General features: G+C 41.9%; 1 protein-coding gene across 7 annotated transcripts in view; it reads left to right on the top strand.

Annotated features, from left to right (window-relative positions):
• Tk2 (thymidine kinase 2) overlaps positions 1 to 15,083 on the top strand; it is a 37,535-nt gene that overhangs the window by 7,287 nt on the left and 15,165 nt on the right. For 4 of the 7 annotated variants that reach the window (XR_010047001.1, XR_010047000.1, XM_063247453.1 and 1 more), the window contains exons 3-7: positions 1,479 to 1,574; positions 3,779 to 3,853; positions 9,139 to 9,192; positions 12,078 to 12,167; positions 14,607 to 14,680. Coding sequence is in view for 5 of the 7 variants with exons in the window: in XM_063247453.1 (XP_063103523.1) it covers positions 1,479 to 1,574; positions 3,779 to 3,853; positions 9,139 to 9,192; positions 12,078 to 12,167; positions 14,607 to 14,680 (389 nt within the window). In the remaining 2 variants the exon portion in view is untranslated. The remainder of the gene's footprint in view (positions 1 to 1,478; positions 1,575 to 3,778; positions 3,854 to 9,138; positions 9,193 to 12,077; positions 12,168 to 14,606; positions 14,681 to 15,083) is intronic. The other 3 variants (XM_013154911.3, XM_013154914.3, XM_013154913.3) reach the window with 2 other exon arrangements.

The raw sequence follows: 15,083 nt of genomic DNA, 5'->3' as shown, positions 1-15,083 counted from the left end.
CCTACTGCCCCATCCACTTTGGGGGCTGGCTGGCTGGGAGGACAGGCTGAGTTGGTGGCAACTGAGGTACAGCGGACAGTTGAGTGCTTGTTCTGTTTGGTTGACTTTGCAGGCCTGGGGCTGGCAGTTTGAGCATCTATAAGGAGGATAATGGTGTGCAGTTTAGCAAATGTGGGGGATTTCCTTCTATTTTGTTTTTGTAATCCAATATTGTTCTCACTGTTTTGTTTTGTTCCAGTTAGTTCTTTTGCTTTATTCATTATGCTATTTTGATAGGTTTTATGCTGTTTTGTTTTGGCTTGGTTTTGCTATATCTGATGGAATGGACAACTGTTGTGAAGATAACAAGATATACTATGGTAGCCATTGTTGTTTTCCTATTGTCCTGCTTTGAAGTTCTGTACCAATTTCACTGCTGTCTTTTGATTGGATTTATTCTGTTTTGTTTTGTTGGGTTTTATTATCTTTAAAATAAAATAAAACAATTTTTAAAAAGGTTGGGGACAGGGGCTGGAGATTTAGCTCAGCAGCATAATTTCCTGCCTTGCAAGCAGGTAGTCGTGAGTTCAACCCCCAGTACCGGTCAAAAGGAAAAAGACAAAAAAAAAAAAAAAAAAAAAAAAAAAAAAGGGGGTTGGGGATGTAGCTCACTATGCAGATCTTAGTGTCCTCAGTATCACCAAAGCAAAACAAAACAAAAACAAAGGAAAATTTGCTGGCCTGAGTCCTCTCTTCACTGACTGTGGTATGATTGGTCTGGGTTGTGGCTTCCTTGTAGGGCTTTTTAAAGTTTCCTGGGTAGTTTTTTTTTTTTTTCCTTATCGGTACCAGGGATTGAACTCACGACTGCCTGCCTGCCTGTAAGGCAGGCGCTTACGCCTCTGAGCTAAATCCCTAGCCCTTTTCTGGGTAGTTCTAATCCATCACCAGGGCTTGTACCACTTCCTCAACTGCCTTCTGTCCGAATGGTGAATTATTTGGAGGAGGTCCTTGGTCTTTAGTATAGAAAGATCCCAGGTGACTGGTGGCACTCCACCCACATCCTTCCCAGGTGCAGTTAGCATGAGCCTGATGTGGGTTCAAGTGTCCTTGCATTGTCCTCTTCTACAGGTCTTTTTGGGAGGTTAGATGTGATGTTATATATGTTGTCCATCTTATGGCCTGGCCTCTGACAAAAATTCTTGTTGTTTTCTTTTTTTCTAATACTTTCCAGTCCTTGACTGAGTGCTTATTTATTTATTTGTATAAAGCCATGAGTTAGATTCCAGATAACATACATGTGTATCTCAGTTACTTTTTTTTTTGTCTTTTTCCTTTTTATGAGTACCAGGGATCGAACTCACGACTGCCTGCTTGCAAGGCAGGCTCTTATGCCGCTGAGCTAAATCCCCAGCCCTCAGTCACTTTTCTCATTCCTGAGACATAATACCAGACACCCACAGCTTAAAGAAGGAGTTTACTTTGGCTCTTGTTTTCAGTCCACAGGTGGCTGGCTCCAAAGCAAAAAGAGTGTGGCAAAGAGGCAGAAAAGTTGTCCATCTCAAGGCAGCCAGGAAACAGAGAGAAGGGAGAAGGTGAGGAGGGAGAAAAATACGCCCCTCCAGGTCACACCCATAGTGATGGCCTCTAGCCAGGAGTCAGCTCCTGGAAGTGAGTTGGGAGTAGTAGTGCCTGCTAATCCAGTCACTTTCCACGGCCTTTCCTTTGAGGCATGAGGTTTGGATGGACCATTCTCTGTCTAAATCATAACAATGTGTTTCCCAACCACAAAGCCATTGATTGGACTCTAGTTAATGGGGTGAGGTGGGGGGGGGGTGCTTCTGGGAAGATGGTGGAGTGGTGAGCAGCAGAGAGCCTGACTTGCTGCCAGACACTGGAATATAGCCACATAAGGAAGACAAGAAGGAGGGAAGTGGGTCCCCTGCACCCAGGAAGGATCTGAAGCAAGAATGGATGCCCGCAGGAGTTGGGGAAGGACGACTCTTCCAATGAAGAAGGGGGTAGTTATTGAAGCCTTCTCCCTGAGTAGGAAATCAGTGTGTGACAGGGGCGGTTCAAACCTGCAGACACAGGTGATTACTGGCACTGGCACCACCAGAGGCCTCCATGGAGAGAGACAGCAGTGGAAGGGAACAGTGGTGGAGAAGCACTACAGTAGTTGGGGTGAGTGGTGAGAGCTGGGAGCCATTTTTGAGGGGGGCCAACTCAGAACAAATACAGGATCCATCTAGCAGCTCCTAGCTGAGTTCAAGCTTGCAGAAGCAAAAGTGAGCTGACTGCTGCAGGCTGGATGGGTTTGGGCTCAGCTTCGTGACCAGAATCCAGCCTGAACTTCAGGGGAAATAAAGGTGCAGGCTCACTGAAATCATCCATTACCCTGCTGTAAAGCTACTGCTGGCTTGTTGGGATAAATCAACACAGATCTGGACTCTGTCTTCACACTTGTCTACAAGTGGCTGCAGAAACAAAACTGAAGTGGATTTTTTTCCCTTTCATTGATTGATCTTGTTTTCATATGAGTGTGAATATGGTTTCTAGCTCCTTTGTTCTTATTTCTTCCTTTTCTCCTTCCCTCCTGTCTTCTGCACCAGTTTCCCAAAGTTTGCATGATCCCCTTTTGTCCTCCAGCCTTGTTTCTAACTTTTTCCTGCTTTTCTACTTCTCTGTATTTTCCTAGCCCCTTTTAAATTTTCTCCCCTGAAGGCAAAACATCATTGAGGACTTATTTACTTCATATAATTTTTTGGTTTGTTCTAGATTTTGTTATGTAACCACACATCTAGTTCAGATAGTTAAAAGTGGCAAATTAGCAGTTATCTCAGTTTGTCTTTTTTTGTTTTTTGAGTCAGTGTCTCACTATGTAATTCAGGTTGGCCTTGAACCTACTATGTAACCCAGGCTGGTGATCCTTCTGCCTCAGCCTCCCAAGTGCTGAGATTATAGGCACAAGCTAGCAGTTAGTCAATTTCTAGGCTGTGTTTGATGCTATTGTTGTTACTGATTATACCACTATAGCCAAAGTGACATAATTGTTCTAACCAGCTGTTAATTCTGCTGTTCCAAGACTGAGGTTGTCTAAGGATCACAGAAAGTACTGTGGGCCAGTGCCAAAGAATCAGGGACTGGGCCAACCAGGCAGCAACTTCTCATCCCCAACAAATTGAAGAGGTAGGATCTTTCAGCAAACTGGAAACCCCAAAACCAGCAACACCGGGAAGACACCTCTGAGAAGTAGTCATTTCCTAAGAGTTCTAAATACTAGAAATGGAGCAGCCTGAAGGGTAGAATTAGGGAAGGGCAGAGTGGGCTGGGTGGACAAGGTGTGTGGGGTAGGAGTTGATATAAAGGGTCTGCTCTGGAAGGACCGTTGAGGTTGGCACTGGGTGACTTGGTGGGGTGTGGTTTGTCCTTACTGTGGGACCTTAGAAGTTTCCTGAGGAAGGGTTTTGGTTCCCTATGCCTTTGGACAGACCCAGTTAGGCTGTTCACCTGAGCCTTTCCCTAGAAATTGCCTCATGTTTTCTTGGGTCAGTGATGAGAACTTTTTAGAGACCACGTACCAAAATTGTAACCTAAAACCTGCTAATTTATTAAAAAATGCCAAAACTGCAATTAAATCTGAATGCTGAGGCCTTAGTTTAGAAAACACAACTCATACAATTCGGGACATCATTGCAGAGATGCCTGCATTGCCTGCTGCTGCATGCGTGCTGCAGGTTTGTCACCACAGCCTTAGGTGCTTGGTTTCTGGCTCTGATACACATTTCTTTTTTGTCAGATCTGTGTCGAGGGTAATATTGCAAGTGGGAAGACAACATGCCTGGAGTTCTTCTCCAATACAACAGATGTCGAGGTATGACATTTATACGAGGTTTGGAGAAACCTGAAAAGGTTTGATAGGATAATTTATAGAGGAAACAAAATAACCTTGTCCAATAGGAATTAATGTAAGCCATATATGTAATTCAACATTTCATTTTTTTTGTTTGTTAAATAATAGTGGGGATTGAATCTAGGGCCTTGTGCATATTAGGCAAAGATTCCACCACTGATCTATATCCTTAGTTGTAATGTACCATTTCTTTTTTCTAATTTTTTAAATTAAAAATTTGTTATTTTTTTAAAGCTTTAAAACTTGTCTTTATCTTTAATTTACTAGTTTTTATTTTTTATTAGGATGTGTTTATGGTATGTAATGATCACATTCCTTATAGGCAGTTGCTACACGTACATAATACATCTTCTTTTTTCATACCCTTCTCTTCCCTTCCTGCCTCTCTCCCTCTGTCTCTTGGTCCCTTCCCATTTGCAAAATATCTAGCTTTCTGCTTCTTATTATTTAATATATAATTTAACATCTTTAATAGTGTCAATTAAAAAGAACATTTTATTTTATTTACTGTCTAAGAGCATTTTATTTAACAAAAGATAGCCCGGATATTATCAGGTCAACATGTAGTCAAGATTAAAAAAAAAAATTGGTCCGCAGTTTAGCTCAGTGGCACAAGTACCTGCCTGGCAATCTTGAGGTCGTGAGCTCAGTCCCTGGTACGAAAACAAACAAACAAACCAACAAACAAAACCATTGAGTTTTCTACATTCTATTTTTTCTACTAAATCTGGAATCTGATATATTTTGTGCATCCTGCATCTATCATTTTGGACTACAGAGTGTCTGCAACTTAAAAATGATTTGACTTGAGATTTTATAACTCTTCAGTGGTGCTAAAGCAGTACACATTCAGTAGACTACTCTGATGAGCAATAGATTGAGTGTATTAAGTGCATTTTCAACTAGAGGTGTTCTTAATTTAGGATGGATTTATTGGGATATGACCTCATTATAAGTCAAAGAGCATCAGTAGTCACATTTCAGGGTTATAACAGAAATTTTAAAAGCATAATAAAACTAAAACGTAACAGCCACATGTGATTTGTGGCCAGCCTACACTAGAAAGTGCTGGTATACAGCGCCTCCCAGTCTGGTTAGGAAAAGAGTCTACATTAAAAGAAGAAAAATCAGATTGTTGAGTAGGGCTAAAATGTTACAGTGTGATGTCTGAGATACTAGTGTCCAAGGAAGGGGATATGGAAGTGCAGCCACTTAAAATAACCTCACAGATGTTTAAAAATTATTTCTACACCAGGCCTGTGATCCTTCTTCCTTATTCTGGAATTTAGGGGTGTAATCTTTGGCGTCTATTTATTTATTTTTTGATACAAGGTCGCAGTGTGAGCACAGGTTGGCCTTGAACTCAATCCTCTTGCTTCAGTGTCCCAAGTGCTGGAATTGCAGGCATGTACCACCACACCCTGCTAACTTTTAAAAAAGTACTTGAGATCAGACGTGTTTCAGGCTTTGTATGTTTTTAGATTTAGAATATTTGCATATACTTAATGAGGTGTCTCGGGGAAGGAACCCAAGTCTAAGCATGAAATTAATTTATATCATATGATTATGCAGTACATGTAGCCTGAAGGGAAGTTTATATAGTATCTTTAGTGTGCCTTCCTTTTGTCTGTAATCTGTCACGTGAGGTTAGGCATGAAATTTTCCATTTGTGGTATCATGTGAGCAGTCAAAAAATTTTGGATATCAAATTTTTAGGTTAGAAATGACCAGACTGTACCACAGTTTTCATGCAGTTACAGTCATTCTCTTTGCTTCATTCCTTGTTTTTATTCCCCAGTCTTTACTTTATTAAAATAAAGGTTTGATAAAGATAGTAAACATTATCTTGTGTTCAGTGTTACCATGTAGAAAGTGTTGATAGTAGAGCCTAGGACTGACCGAGACTGTTGGCTGTACAGAGGCCTGCTTACAAAACTGGCCCTTGGCTAGTGAATGGGAACATAGATCGTAGAAAGATTCCCACCAGTGAGGATACTTTTTTCCTTCAGAGATACCTTTTCTCTTTGCTGATTTGCTGTATCTTTTCATAGTAGTAAATCCTAGTTGTGAATGTTGTATGCTGTGTCTTGTCTTGTGAATCATCAAACCTGGGGAACAAGGAGTCTTAGGGACTCCCACTACCTTTTCTGGTAATTTCTGGTAATATACTCCCTGAAGACCCTGTAAGGGCCAGTTAACAGTGATAACAGCGGTTAACATCTGTACCACAAGTACAATACTATATGCCAGGCAGTGGACTATTTGTTCATCATATTATCTAATTGATTTCATTCTTACCTGAGTAATTTCTCAAAGTATGTACTTTTGAGACCTAAGCTGCAGATGAGGAAACCAAGGATCAGTGAGGCTAATTGACTTACAAATTTTACATGTGTAATAGTTAATTTTAGGTTTCAGTTTGAAACTTAAAAATGATTTGACTTGAAGTGTTCTTAATGAAAGAATATAGTAGTCCCTCCTTTATCTGTGGTTTCAGTTATCTGAGGTCACCCACAGCCTGAAAATATTAAATTGAAAATTCTGAAATAAACAATTCATAAGGTTTTGAATTATTTACTATAGAAGGATGTTCTTGAAGCATCTTTCTTTGTCTTACTCAGGACATGATTATCCCTCTGTCAAGCATTTCCATCCTATAGTGTATGCTACCTTCCTATTACTTAGTAGCCATCTTGGCTATCAGATCAGCTATAGTTAGTTGTACTCCAATGCTTATATTCAGATAACCCTTACTTAATAATAGTCTAAAGTACAAGAGTAGTGATGCTGGCAATTTTATTATAATACATTACTATCGTATTTTATTAACTGTTAACCTTCTGTTGTGTCTGATTTATAAATTAAACTTTATTGTAGGCATGTATACATAGGAGAAAAACCACACACACACACACACACACACACACACACACACACACACAGATGATTCTTTTGTTTTGATTGGTTTTATTTTGTGTATATGTGTATATATATATTCCTACAAACATATATGTATGTAGGTATATGGTTTGGTAATAGCTACAGTTTCAGACGGTCACTGGGGTTGTAGAATATATCCCACATGACTAAGGGGGACTAGTAAAGAACTGGTAAATCATTGTTTTGATGTATGTTGGGGGTGTTTCCAGGTAGATTGATGTGTGAGTCAATGCACTGAGTGTGACAGGTCACATCCAGTTGGCTAGAGGCCTGGATAGAGCAAAAAACGAAAGAAAAAGATTCCCTGTGTCTCTGTCTTGGAGCTTCTTCCTACCCTTGGATATCAGAAGTCCAGGATGTCCAGTCTTGGGAGTTCAGGCCACACTTACACCAGAGGCTGTGTGAGTTCTTGGGCTTTCAGCCTCAGACTGAGAATTACACCACTGACTTTGCTGATTCTGAGTTTTTGGACTTGGAGTGAGCCATGCTACCAGCATTTCAGGGACTCCAGACTCCAGCTTGCACATTGCCTGTCATCAGGTAGGGTTTTCAGCCTCCACAAGAAGCAATTTCCTTAATTAATTCCCTCTCATATGTCTGTTTCTTTTTTAAAAATTTACATTATAATTTTAAAGAGAATAAAATAAAACCAAATGAAAAAACAAAACTGAACAACACAAATCAGAACAGAATAATGCAAGCAACACAGCACTTGAAGACAACAGGAAATCAGCAATGGTTACCATAATGTCTCTTATTTTCTTCAAAATAGCTGTCTATACCTTCACATGTATTGAAATCAAATCATAGAAAACAGACTAAAACCAATTTAAAAAAAAAAAAGAAAAGAAAGCATTATGAGACTTCAGAGCAAGATAATAGGAAATGAACAGTGGTTACTGTAATGGCTCGTTTTCTTCAAAACAGTCATCTATACTATCACACAAATTAAATCAAATAGAATACAACAGAATAAAATAAAAGAATCAAAGCATTATAGAACTTCAAAATAAGATGTTAGGAAATCAGCAGTGTCTTGCTACCATAATGTCTTGTTTTCTTCAAAATAGCTGTTTTTACCATCACACATAATAAAATCAATTCTTATAAACTATATAGGGGAAATTCTAGGATGTATAAGCCTATACATATATATCTGTCCTTTCTGTATTAGAGAGAAACACAAAACAAAACAAAATACAAGAAAAACAAGAAACAGACAAATCAACAACAAAAAACCCAGACAGTAACAATGTAGGCTTTCAAAACAAGGTGGTAGGAACTTAATGAAGATTGTTATTTTGCATAGTTGTCTTCAGAAGAGTTTCTCCAATATAGACATGCAAAATTGATCTAATCCAATGAATATTAACTGTTTTGTTTCAAAAACTAATAGAATTAGTTTAGGTACCTTAACGGTATGTATATATATATATATATATATATATATATATATATATATATATATATATAATTTATATCTTTTTTCTTTGCCCTTTTCTCCTTTTTCCCTGAGTTATTTTTCTTCTTTGATCAGTTTCTTTCCCTTTCACAATATTTATTGAAGATTTTGAATCTTATTTACTCTTTCATTCTGTCACACTAGGAAGACAATACAGTATTTACATGTGTGAATTTGATTTATTTCACTTATGAGTATGGTCTTAAGTTGCATCCATTTACCTATACAAGCCTCAATGTGATCTTTCTTTATAGCTGAGTAGTACTCCATTGTATAAAAACACCACATCTTTTTTAGTTATTCCTTGATTGATGGGCATTTGGGTTGTTCCAAGATTTAGCTATTACAAATTGTGCTGCTATAAACATGTGTGCACATATATCACTGTGGTATGATGTTTTCAGCTCTTCTGGGAATATACCCAGAAGTGGGATTAGCTGGGTCAAATGGGATCTCCTGTCCCTCATCTGTCTATTTCTACGTTCATCTTGTTGGTCCTGCCTTTCTGGAGAACTGTGACTGGTTCAGAGTACACATGGTTAGTGTGTGGTAGGGTCAGATCCCAGCTCAGGATGTCTGGCTCAGGGACCTGACCTCTGGTTCTTCTGTGGTATGGGAGCAGGTCAGCTTTAGGTAGATCACTCATCCTTTGGAAATTCCATGAGGAGCTACAATTCCATATCTAGATGGAGTTGTAGCTTCACAGAGTAGGTTGCTCAGATGTTTGAGCCCAGCTTGGTCAGCCAGATCCTGATAGTGCCTTTCTCTCTCTGTCAACACTTGCACACTATATCACAGGGCTTAACTGGGCTAGCAGCTTGCTCAGTGTTTTCTTTTCTTCCAGGTGTTAATGGAGCCTGTGCCGAAGTGGAGAAATGTCCATGGCCACAATCCTCTGGTGAGTAGCTTCTTGTGTGGAACTCAGGTTTAGTGGTGGCAAAGGTGGTGTATGTACTGTGTTTTTTTTTTTTAAACAAGAGATGTTAATGTAGTTAATATAGAGGGTTTTTGTTTTGTTTTGTTTTTGATCTTTTTGAAGCAGAGTTTCACTATGCAGTTCAGGCTGACCTTGAACTCACTTTGTAACCCAGGTTGGCCTTGAACTCATGGTGATCCTCCTGCTCAGCATTCTGAGTGCTGGGATTGCAGGTGTGTAGCACCACACCTAGCTCTGTAGAATTTTTTTTTTCCTAAACTAAAACCTCAGTATTTGGGTTTAATTGCAGTGTTGCAGTCTGGTACTCAATTTCTAAAAGATTCCCCAACACTGCTGTAGCTTCTCCTTAAGTACCTGGGAAGATGGTGCTAAAACTTGAACCCAAGTCTGGGCAGACATTTTTCTCATTATTAGTTGAGTTGGAGGAGAACAGAAGGGTCGAGCAGAAAATAGTGGTATATTGGGATTCTGAGGTTGCAGATCTCTGAGGTCCGGGCAGGTGTACAGAGCCAAGGCACCTCTTGTTAGATTTCTAAAATTACCCTTAGGCCTAACCTCCCAGGACCAAACTCTTAATTAAGAAAAAAGGTGTCTTAATTTTCTTGTTGCAGAGACAAAATGCCTGACACTCAACGTTAAAGGGGGAAAGGTTTATTTTGGCTCACAGTTTGTAGAGGTTTTAGGTCATAGGTCCCTGACTCTAAGGCAGAGGGGCATTGCAGAGGAGAAATAATTCATGGAGGGCAGAAGGCAAGGAGGCAGCAAAATAGTGAAGTAACAAGCAGCCAGCCATAGCAGCAGCCCTCTTTCTGTCCCTTATATCCTATCCAAGCTACTGGTATCCAAACACATGCCATTAGGATGGGTAGCATCACTCAGGGTGAGCCTACCCGTTATCCACACCAGTCAGTGGACTAAGTAATCACACATCTTTAATTCTAGCATCACAAATGCCAGCATCACACACTCTAGAGCCACCTTCGGAAAGCCTCATCTATGACCATATGAGGCCTTGGGGGGACATGTAGACACAAGCCATACTACCTGGTTCATTGCTGAACCCTGGATTTTGGTTTGTATCTGGTAAAATCCAGGAACTGGCTGCCTCTTATTCTTCCTGAAGCCATCTGTGTGCTTCTCAGTGTGAACCCATAAAGCAGGGGTTGGAGTGTGTATCTGTCCACCTTCCTTTCCCATTCAGGAGGCTCTGCTCTGCTTCCTTGAAAGAGATAGATAGAACCTGGTTTCTGCCCAAGAGGGCTTAACAAAGAGATGTTGGTTCCGGGCTTCCATTGTGTAGGAATAGCTAGCCTTCTCAGTTAGGGAAACTACCACTTAAATAAATTGTCTAAGGTCACACTTCTGCTGTATGACAGGTACACGTTTGAGTCTTGGGCTTGGAGACCTGTGCTACCCATTCGTTTTTAGTAGTGCAGTTGCCATCTTATGTGGTTTATTAGACTCTGAGTTCCCCTACAGGAAGGGCCTGTATCTGCTTTATTCACAGTTGTTTGCTTGAACATTGAGTCTTAGAAGGTGATTGCCTGTTCATTCATTCAGCCAATATTGATTGCATACCTTCTGTGTGGCAGGTACTGTTCAAGATTCTGAGACAGTGAGCAGTTCAAGCCATGTTTCTCTCATGCCTAATATTCTAGTATGGGAAGGCAGGAGGCAGATGTAGACTGTGGTGGGTGGTGATAGGAACTATAAAGAAAGCTGAGGCAGGTAAAGAGATGTTACATGAATAAGGCAACCTCTCAGAGCTTTTGAGTAAAGAATCCCACAGAGATATGAAAAGACTTTCACCTATGTGCCTGTGGGAGCAGATAGAGTGCCAGTGTAACAAAAAACATTCTCTAGGAGCCAGGGAGGAACCAGGGTTTGATTATTAGGTAAGACAGCTAGAGTTGCACATGTCAGGGATTATAGGTTCCACATCACTGGACAGAATCACAGCCTCAGGGGCTGGGGATTTAGCTCAGCGGCATAAGTACCTGCCTTGCAAGCAGGCGGTCGTGAGTTCAATCCCCGGTACCGATAAAAATGAAAAGACAAAAAAAAAAAAAAGAAGAATCACAGCCTCAGAAGGCTGAGTATCCTTGATACAAATAGCAGTTCTTACAAATAGAAGTATCTTAAGTTTGCATCAAGAAAACAAAAGCAAAACCCCCCAAAAAGGACAGAGTAAGATTAGTGTGGATTGTGGAACAGAAGGAATTTTGCATCTACTAGTGTTTGGGGTAGGTGGGCTTCTCTTTTAGACAGGACAGTCTGATAAAGTGACATTTGAGCAGAGATCTAGACAGGAGGGAGGAAGCACTGCAGGCATCTGGAGGAAGAATTCAAACATCAGGAGTGGCAGATGCAAAGGTCCTGAGGTGGACCATTTGGCATGTGTGGTTGGAAGCTGACTGGCCAGAGAGAGAGAATGGTAGGAGATGAGCAAGGATGGCAGTGAGTCTCAAGGTCCTGTGGACTGTGATGAGGAATTGGGTTACATTCTGAATGCAATGTGGAGCTGCCTGAAGGTTCTGAGCAGAGTGAATGGTAAGAATAGGTTAACCCACACATTTTGTCAGGTAGGTAGAGGACAGACCCCAGGAGACTCAGAGAACTTTTATTAAATGACTGAATGCATGGCCCCTGGGGAAAATTCTAGTCTAGCTGTCACTGGGCTGTCCTATAATTATAGTGTCCTTTATGAGGATTCTGCTACTGTTCTGGGTTCACCTCTGGCTCCAGCCCAGTCCCATGTAGGTTTCTTGAACTGCTTTTAGTAACCGATAGACCAGGGTCCTGCAGGTGCCCCTTTGCGGTAAAACGCCATGTTGTCCCTTCTGCAGGGTTTGATGTACCATGATGCCTGTCGATGGGGTCTGACGCTGCAGACATATGTACAGCTCACCATGCTGGACCAACACACTCGTCCTCAGGTATGTTTCGGGTACTTGACTTCAGCCTTGCTAGATAAAACTTTCTTCAAATTAGGGGTTTGTGGTTGCTGGGAGGAAACTCTACAAGGTGCTGCACAGCCTCTCTGTCTGGCCCAGTATCGCTTGTCCTGCAGCATCAGCTGGCCAGGTGGCCATCCTAATACCATCCTGAGCTCACATCTTCATGACCGCTGGGCTTAACATTTGACTAAGTTCTTATCAGAGTTGGTATGGGCTGGTAGTGACAGCAGCATTATACTGAGAACTTGTTAGAAGTACATAGTTTTCTGTCCCCAGCCCTGAACTGCTAAATCAAATTCTGGAGATAAGGCCTAATGTGTTTTGTCAAGCTGTCCAGTATACACTTTGGATGTCTGTATGTTTGAGATCAAATTTTCTTGGCTCTGGCTCTTAGTGCAGATTCTTGAACAAATCTGATTCAGCCTGGGCCCATGGCCAGCCCTGGCTCACTCAATTGTTGAGGCAGAGCGCAGGGTAGGCAGCACTGCTCAGGTCAGTGGGGTTGTGACTAGGAACAGACTATCTTAGAAGAAGGATGTCTGGGAGACTCCGAATGTACCTGTGGCTCAAAACTGTAAGCACAACCTAAGACACCATTGTGGGGCTCTTCATGAAAGGTGCAGGACATATCTGTAGCCAGTTAGGTTGGTATAGCCACTGGGCTGGGCAGTTTGATCCAGGTTTTAGCACCCAGGGCTTTAGTTACCATTCTTCTGTTAACGCAAATCTGTGTCTTTTATCATTGGAAGATGTGAGAAGAACATTTTTGGTGAATATGAATTTCTCCCCAAGTATGATACAGATCAGAAGATCTGCAGGTAGTGCTTTTCCTCTTGGCTTTCCCCTTTTTGTCTGAGTGGGCAGTCAGGATTGAAAACCTCACTTGTATCTAATAATATCTAACTACAGTGAGACCCCAAGTGGAAATCTCCTGCTAAGGAGGCAGAAACAGACAGAGGTAGGGGAATGAACCAGGGGGAGAGCCAGGAAAAAGTAAGCAGAGCTGCAAATACAGAGAGAATGGAGAGGAAAATGGTGCATAGAGGTTTGCAGGGACAGGGAGAGAATTAGGGGGCTTCTGGGTTATGCCTCTGAATGTGTCTCTGATCTGCTGGTCCAGGTCCCACAGGTGCTGTGAGCCATGCTCCATGAGAGAAATTTGTCCACTTGGTATTAAGGGAAGGGGCTCTCCTCTTCCCAAAGGGACACTGGGTGAAGGGAAGGGTCATCTGTGGAGGGTGCAGGTACCTTGGCAGAGAGAGGCAATGTCCTGTCATCCTCCTCAAGTGTGTGATAAGACCTTCCCAGTTTCTACAATCAGAGCTCCAGGAATACCAACCCCATCCTAGTGCTCTTGCATCTCTATCTCTGGCATACAGCTGTTGGAGTCTTGGCCTAGCTCCAATCTCCTAAACAAGTGGACAGCAAATGGCTTAAATAAAAAGAGACCAGTAGTGTGATTTTCGGAGCATCTGGGAAAGTCAGAACTTTCTCTCAGAAGTGAAGACAAAGAGCTCCACTGGACAACCCATGTTTATTTGGTTTTCAAACAAGGAAAGGGGATACTGAAGCAGGAGTGGGAACTGAGCAGAAACTCAGTTCAAAAAGTTCTCCAAGCAAGCCGGGCATGGTGGCTCATGCCTGTAATCCCAGCATTCGAGAGCTGAGGCAGGAGGATCGTTGAGAGTTCGAGATCAGTCTAGACTACAAAGTGAGCTCAAGGCCAGCCTGAACTGCATAGCGAGACCCCATTTCAAAAAAGACAAAAAAAAAAAAAAAAAAAAAAAAAAAGTTCTCCAAGCAGTAAATTTTGTCAATTAAGAGAGCTATTTGATCTCTAAGGCTGGCAACTTTATTGCTCTGGAATAGGAGTGTCAGCAGCCCGTGTCCTTGGCTGCCTCAGCTGTGGTGTTAGGGTGACTTCAGAGCACTGTGCATGTGAGCTTTTCCAGCACATTCTGAAGTTTTTGCGTCCAGCATCTTAACTCTGTACATCCTGGTCTCCAACACTCAGGAAGTCTTCTTAAAGCAAATCACCCTGTTTAAATCCTTGATACCCCACTCCATCTCATAGTGAACCTCTGTGGGCAAACTTGGCAGTTTCACCAGGGTCTCCCATGTTCTGGTTGAAGCTCAGCTCTCCTGGGAAAGAGACCTCTGTAGATGAGCCCTCAGCCCCTGTTCCTGCTTTGTCCCCACAGCTTTAGGGAGGGGTGCTTAGGCAGAGGGAGGAGCACAGCTGATCCTAGTGTCAGACTGAGCTTTTACTAGGTCTTGCCCCCTTTCATCACAGCCCGTTGATTCTTGTATTCAGCAAAGTTGAGTGGATAATACTGGGGTATGGGACAGGCCTTTAAAGGCTTCCTGACACTCTCGTTTTCATCTGAGTTCGTGAATCACTTTTGGTTTTTCTTTTAGATGTCACCAGTGCGGCTGATGGAGAGGTCGATTCATAGCGCAAGATACATTTTTGTAGAAAACCTTTATAAAAGGTACGGTAGTTTTCACCATTTATAGTTTTTAAAAATGAAGTTGGAACTTGTTTGTTCAGTTGACAGATACAAGCACCTGCTCTACTGTTTCAGTTATCTGTTGCCACTGTGACACTGGGTGACAACACAAATCTCAGTGCAGTGGCTGCCTGCATTTGTTGCCAAGTCAGCTAGGGCTGGTGACTGGGCAGCTTGCTCACTTTGTGAGATGTCTGGGCTCAGCTGGGCTAGGATGGTCTTGGGCAGGTTAACTGGGGCAATGCTGGTCTCTTTCTCATGTCCATCATCTTCCTTCTGGGGCCAGCAGATGAGCCTGGGCATTCACACTCGGGGATGGCTGAGGGAAAGAACCCCAGCCAGCATGCACGACTGTTTCCTTGGGCTTCTGCTTCCAATCTACTAG

The sequence above is a fragment of the Cavia porcellus genome, unplaced genomic scaffold (genome assembly GCF_034190915.1).
Source record: "Cavia porcellus strain 051 isolate PalLab524CR breed Dunkin Hartley unplaced genomic scaffold, mCavPor4.1 scaffold_4, whole genome shotgun sequence".
NCBI lineage: Eukaryota > Metazoa > Chordata > Mammalia > Rodentia > Caviidae > Cavia > Cavia porcellus.
The sequence above is the reverse complement of the archived record's forward strand: the minus strand, read 5'-3'. Positions and strand labels throughout refer to the sequence as shown.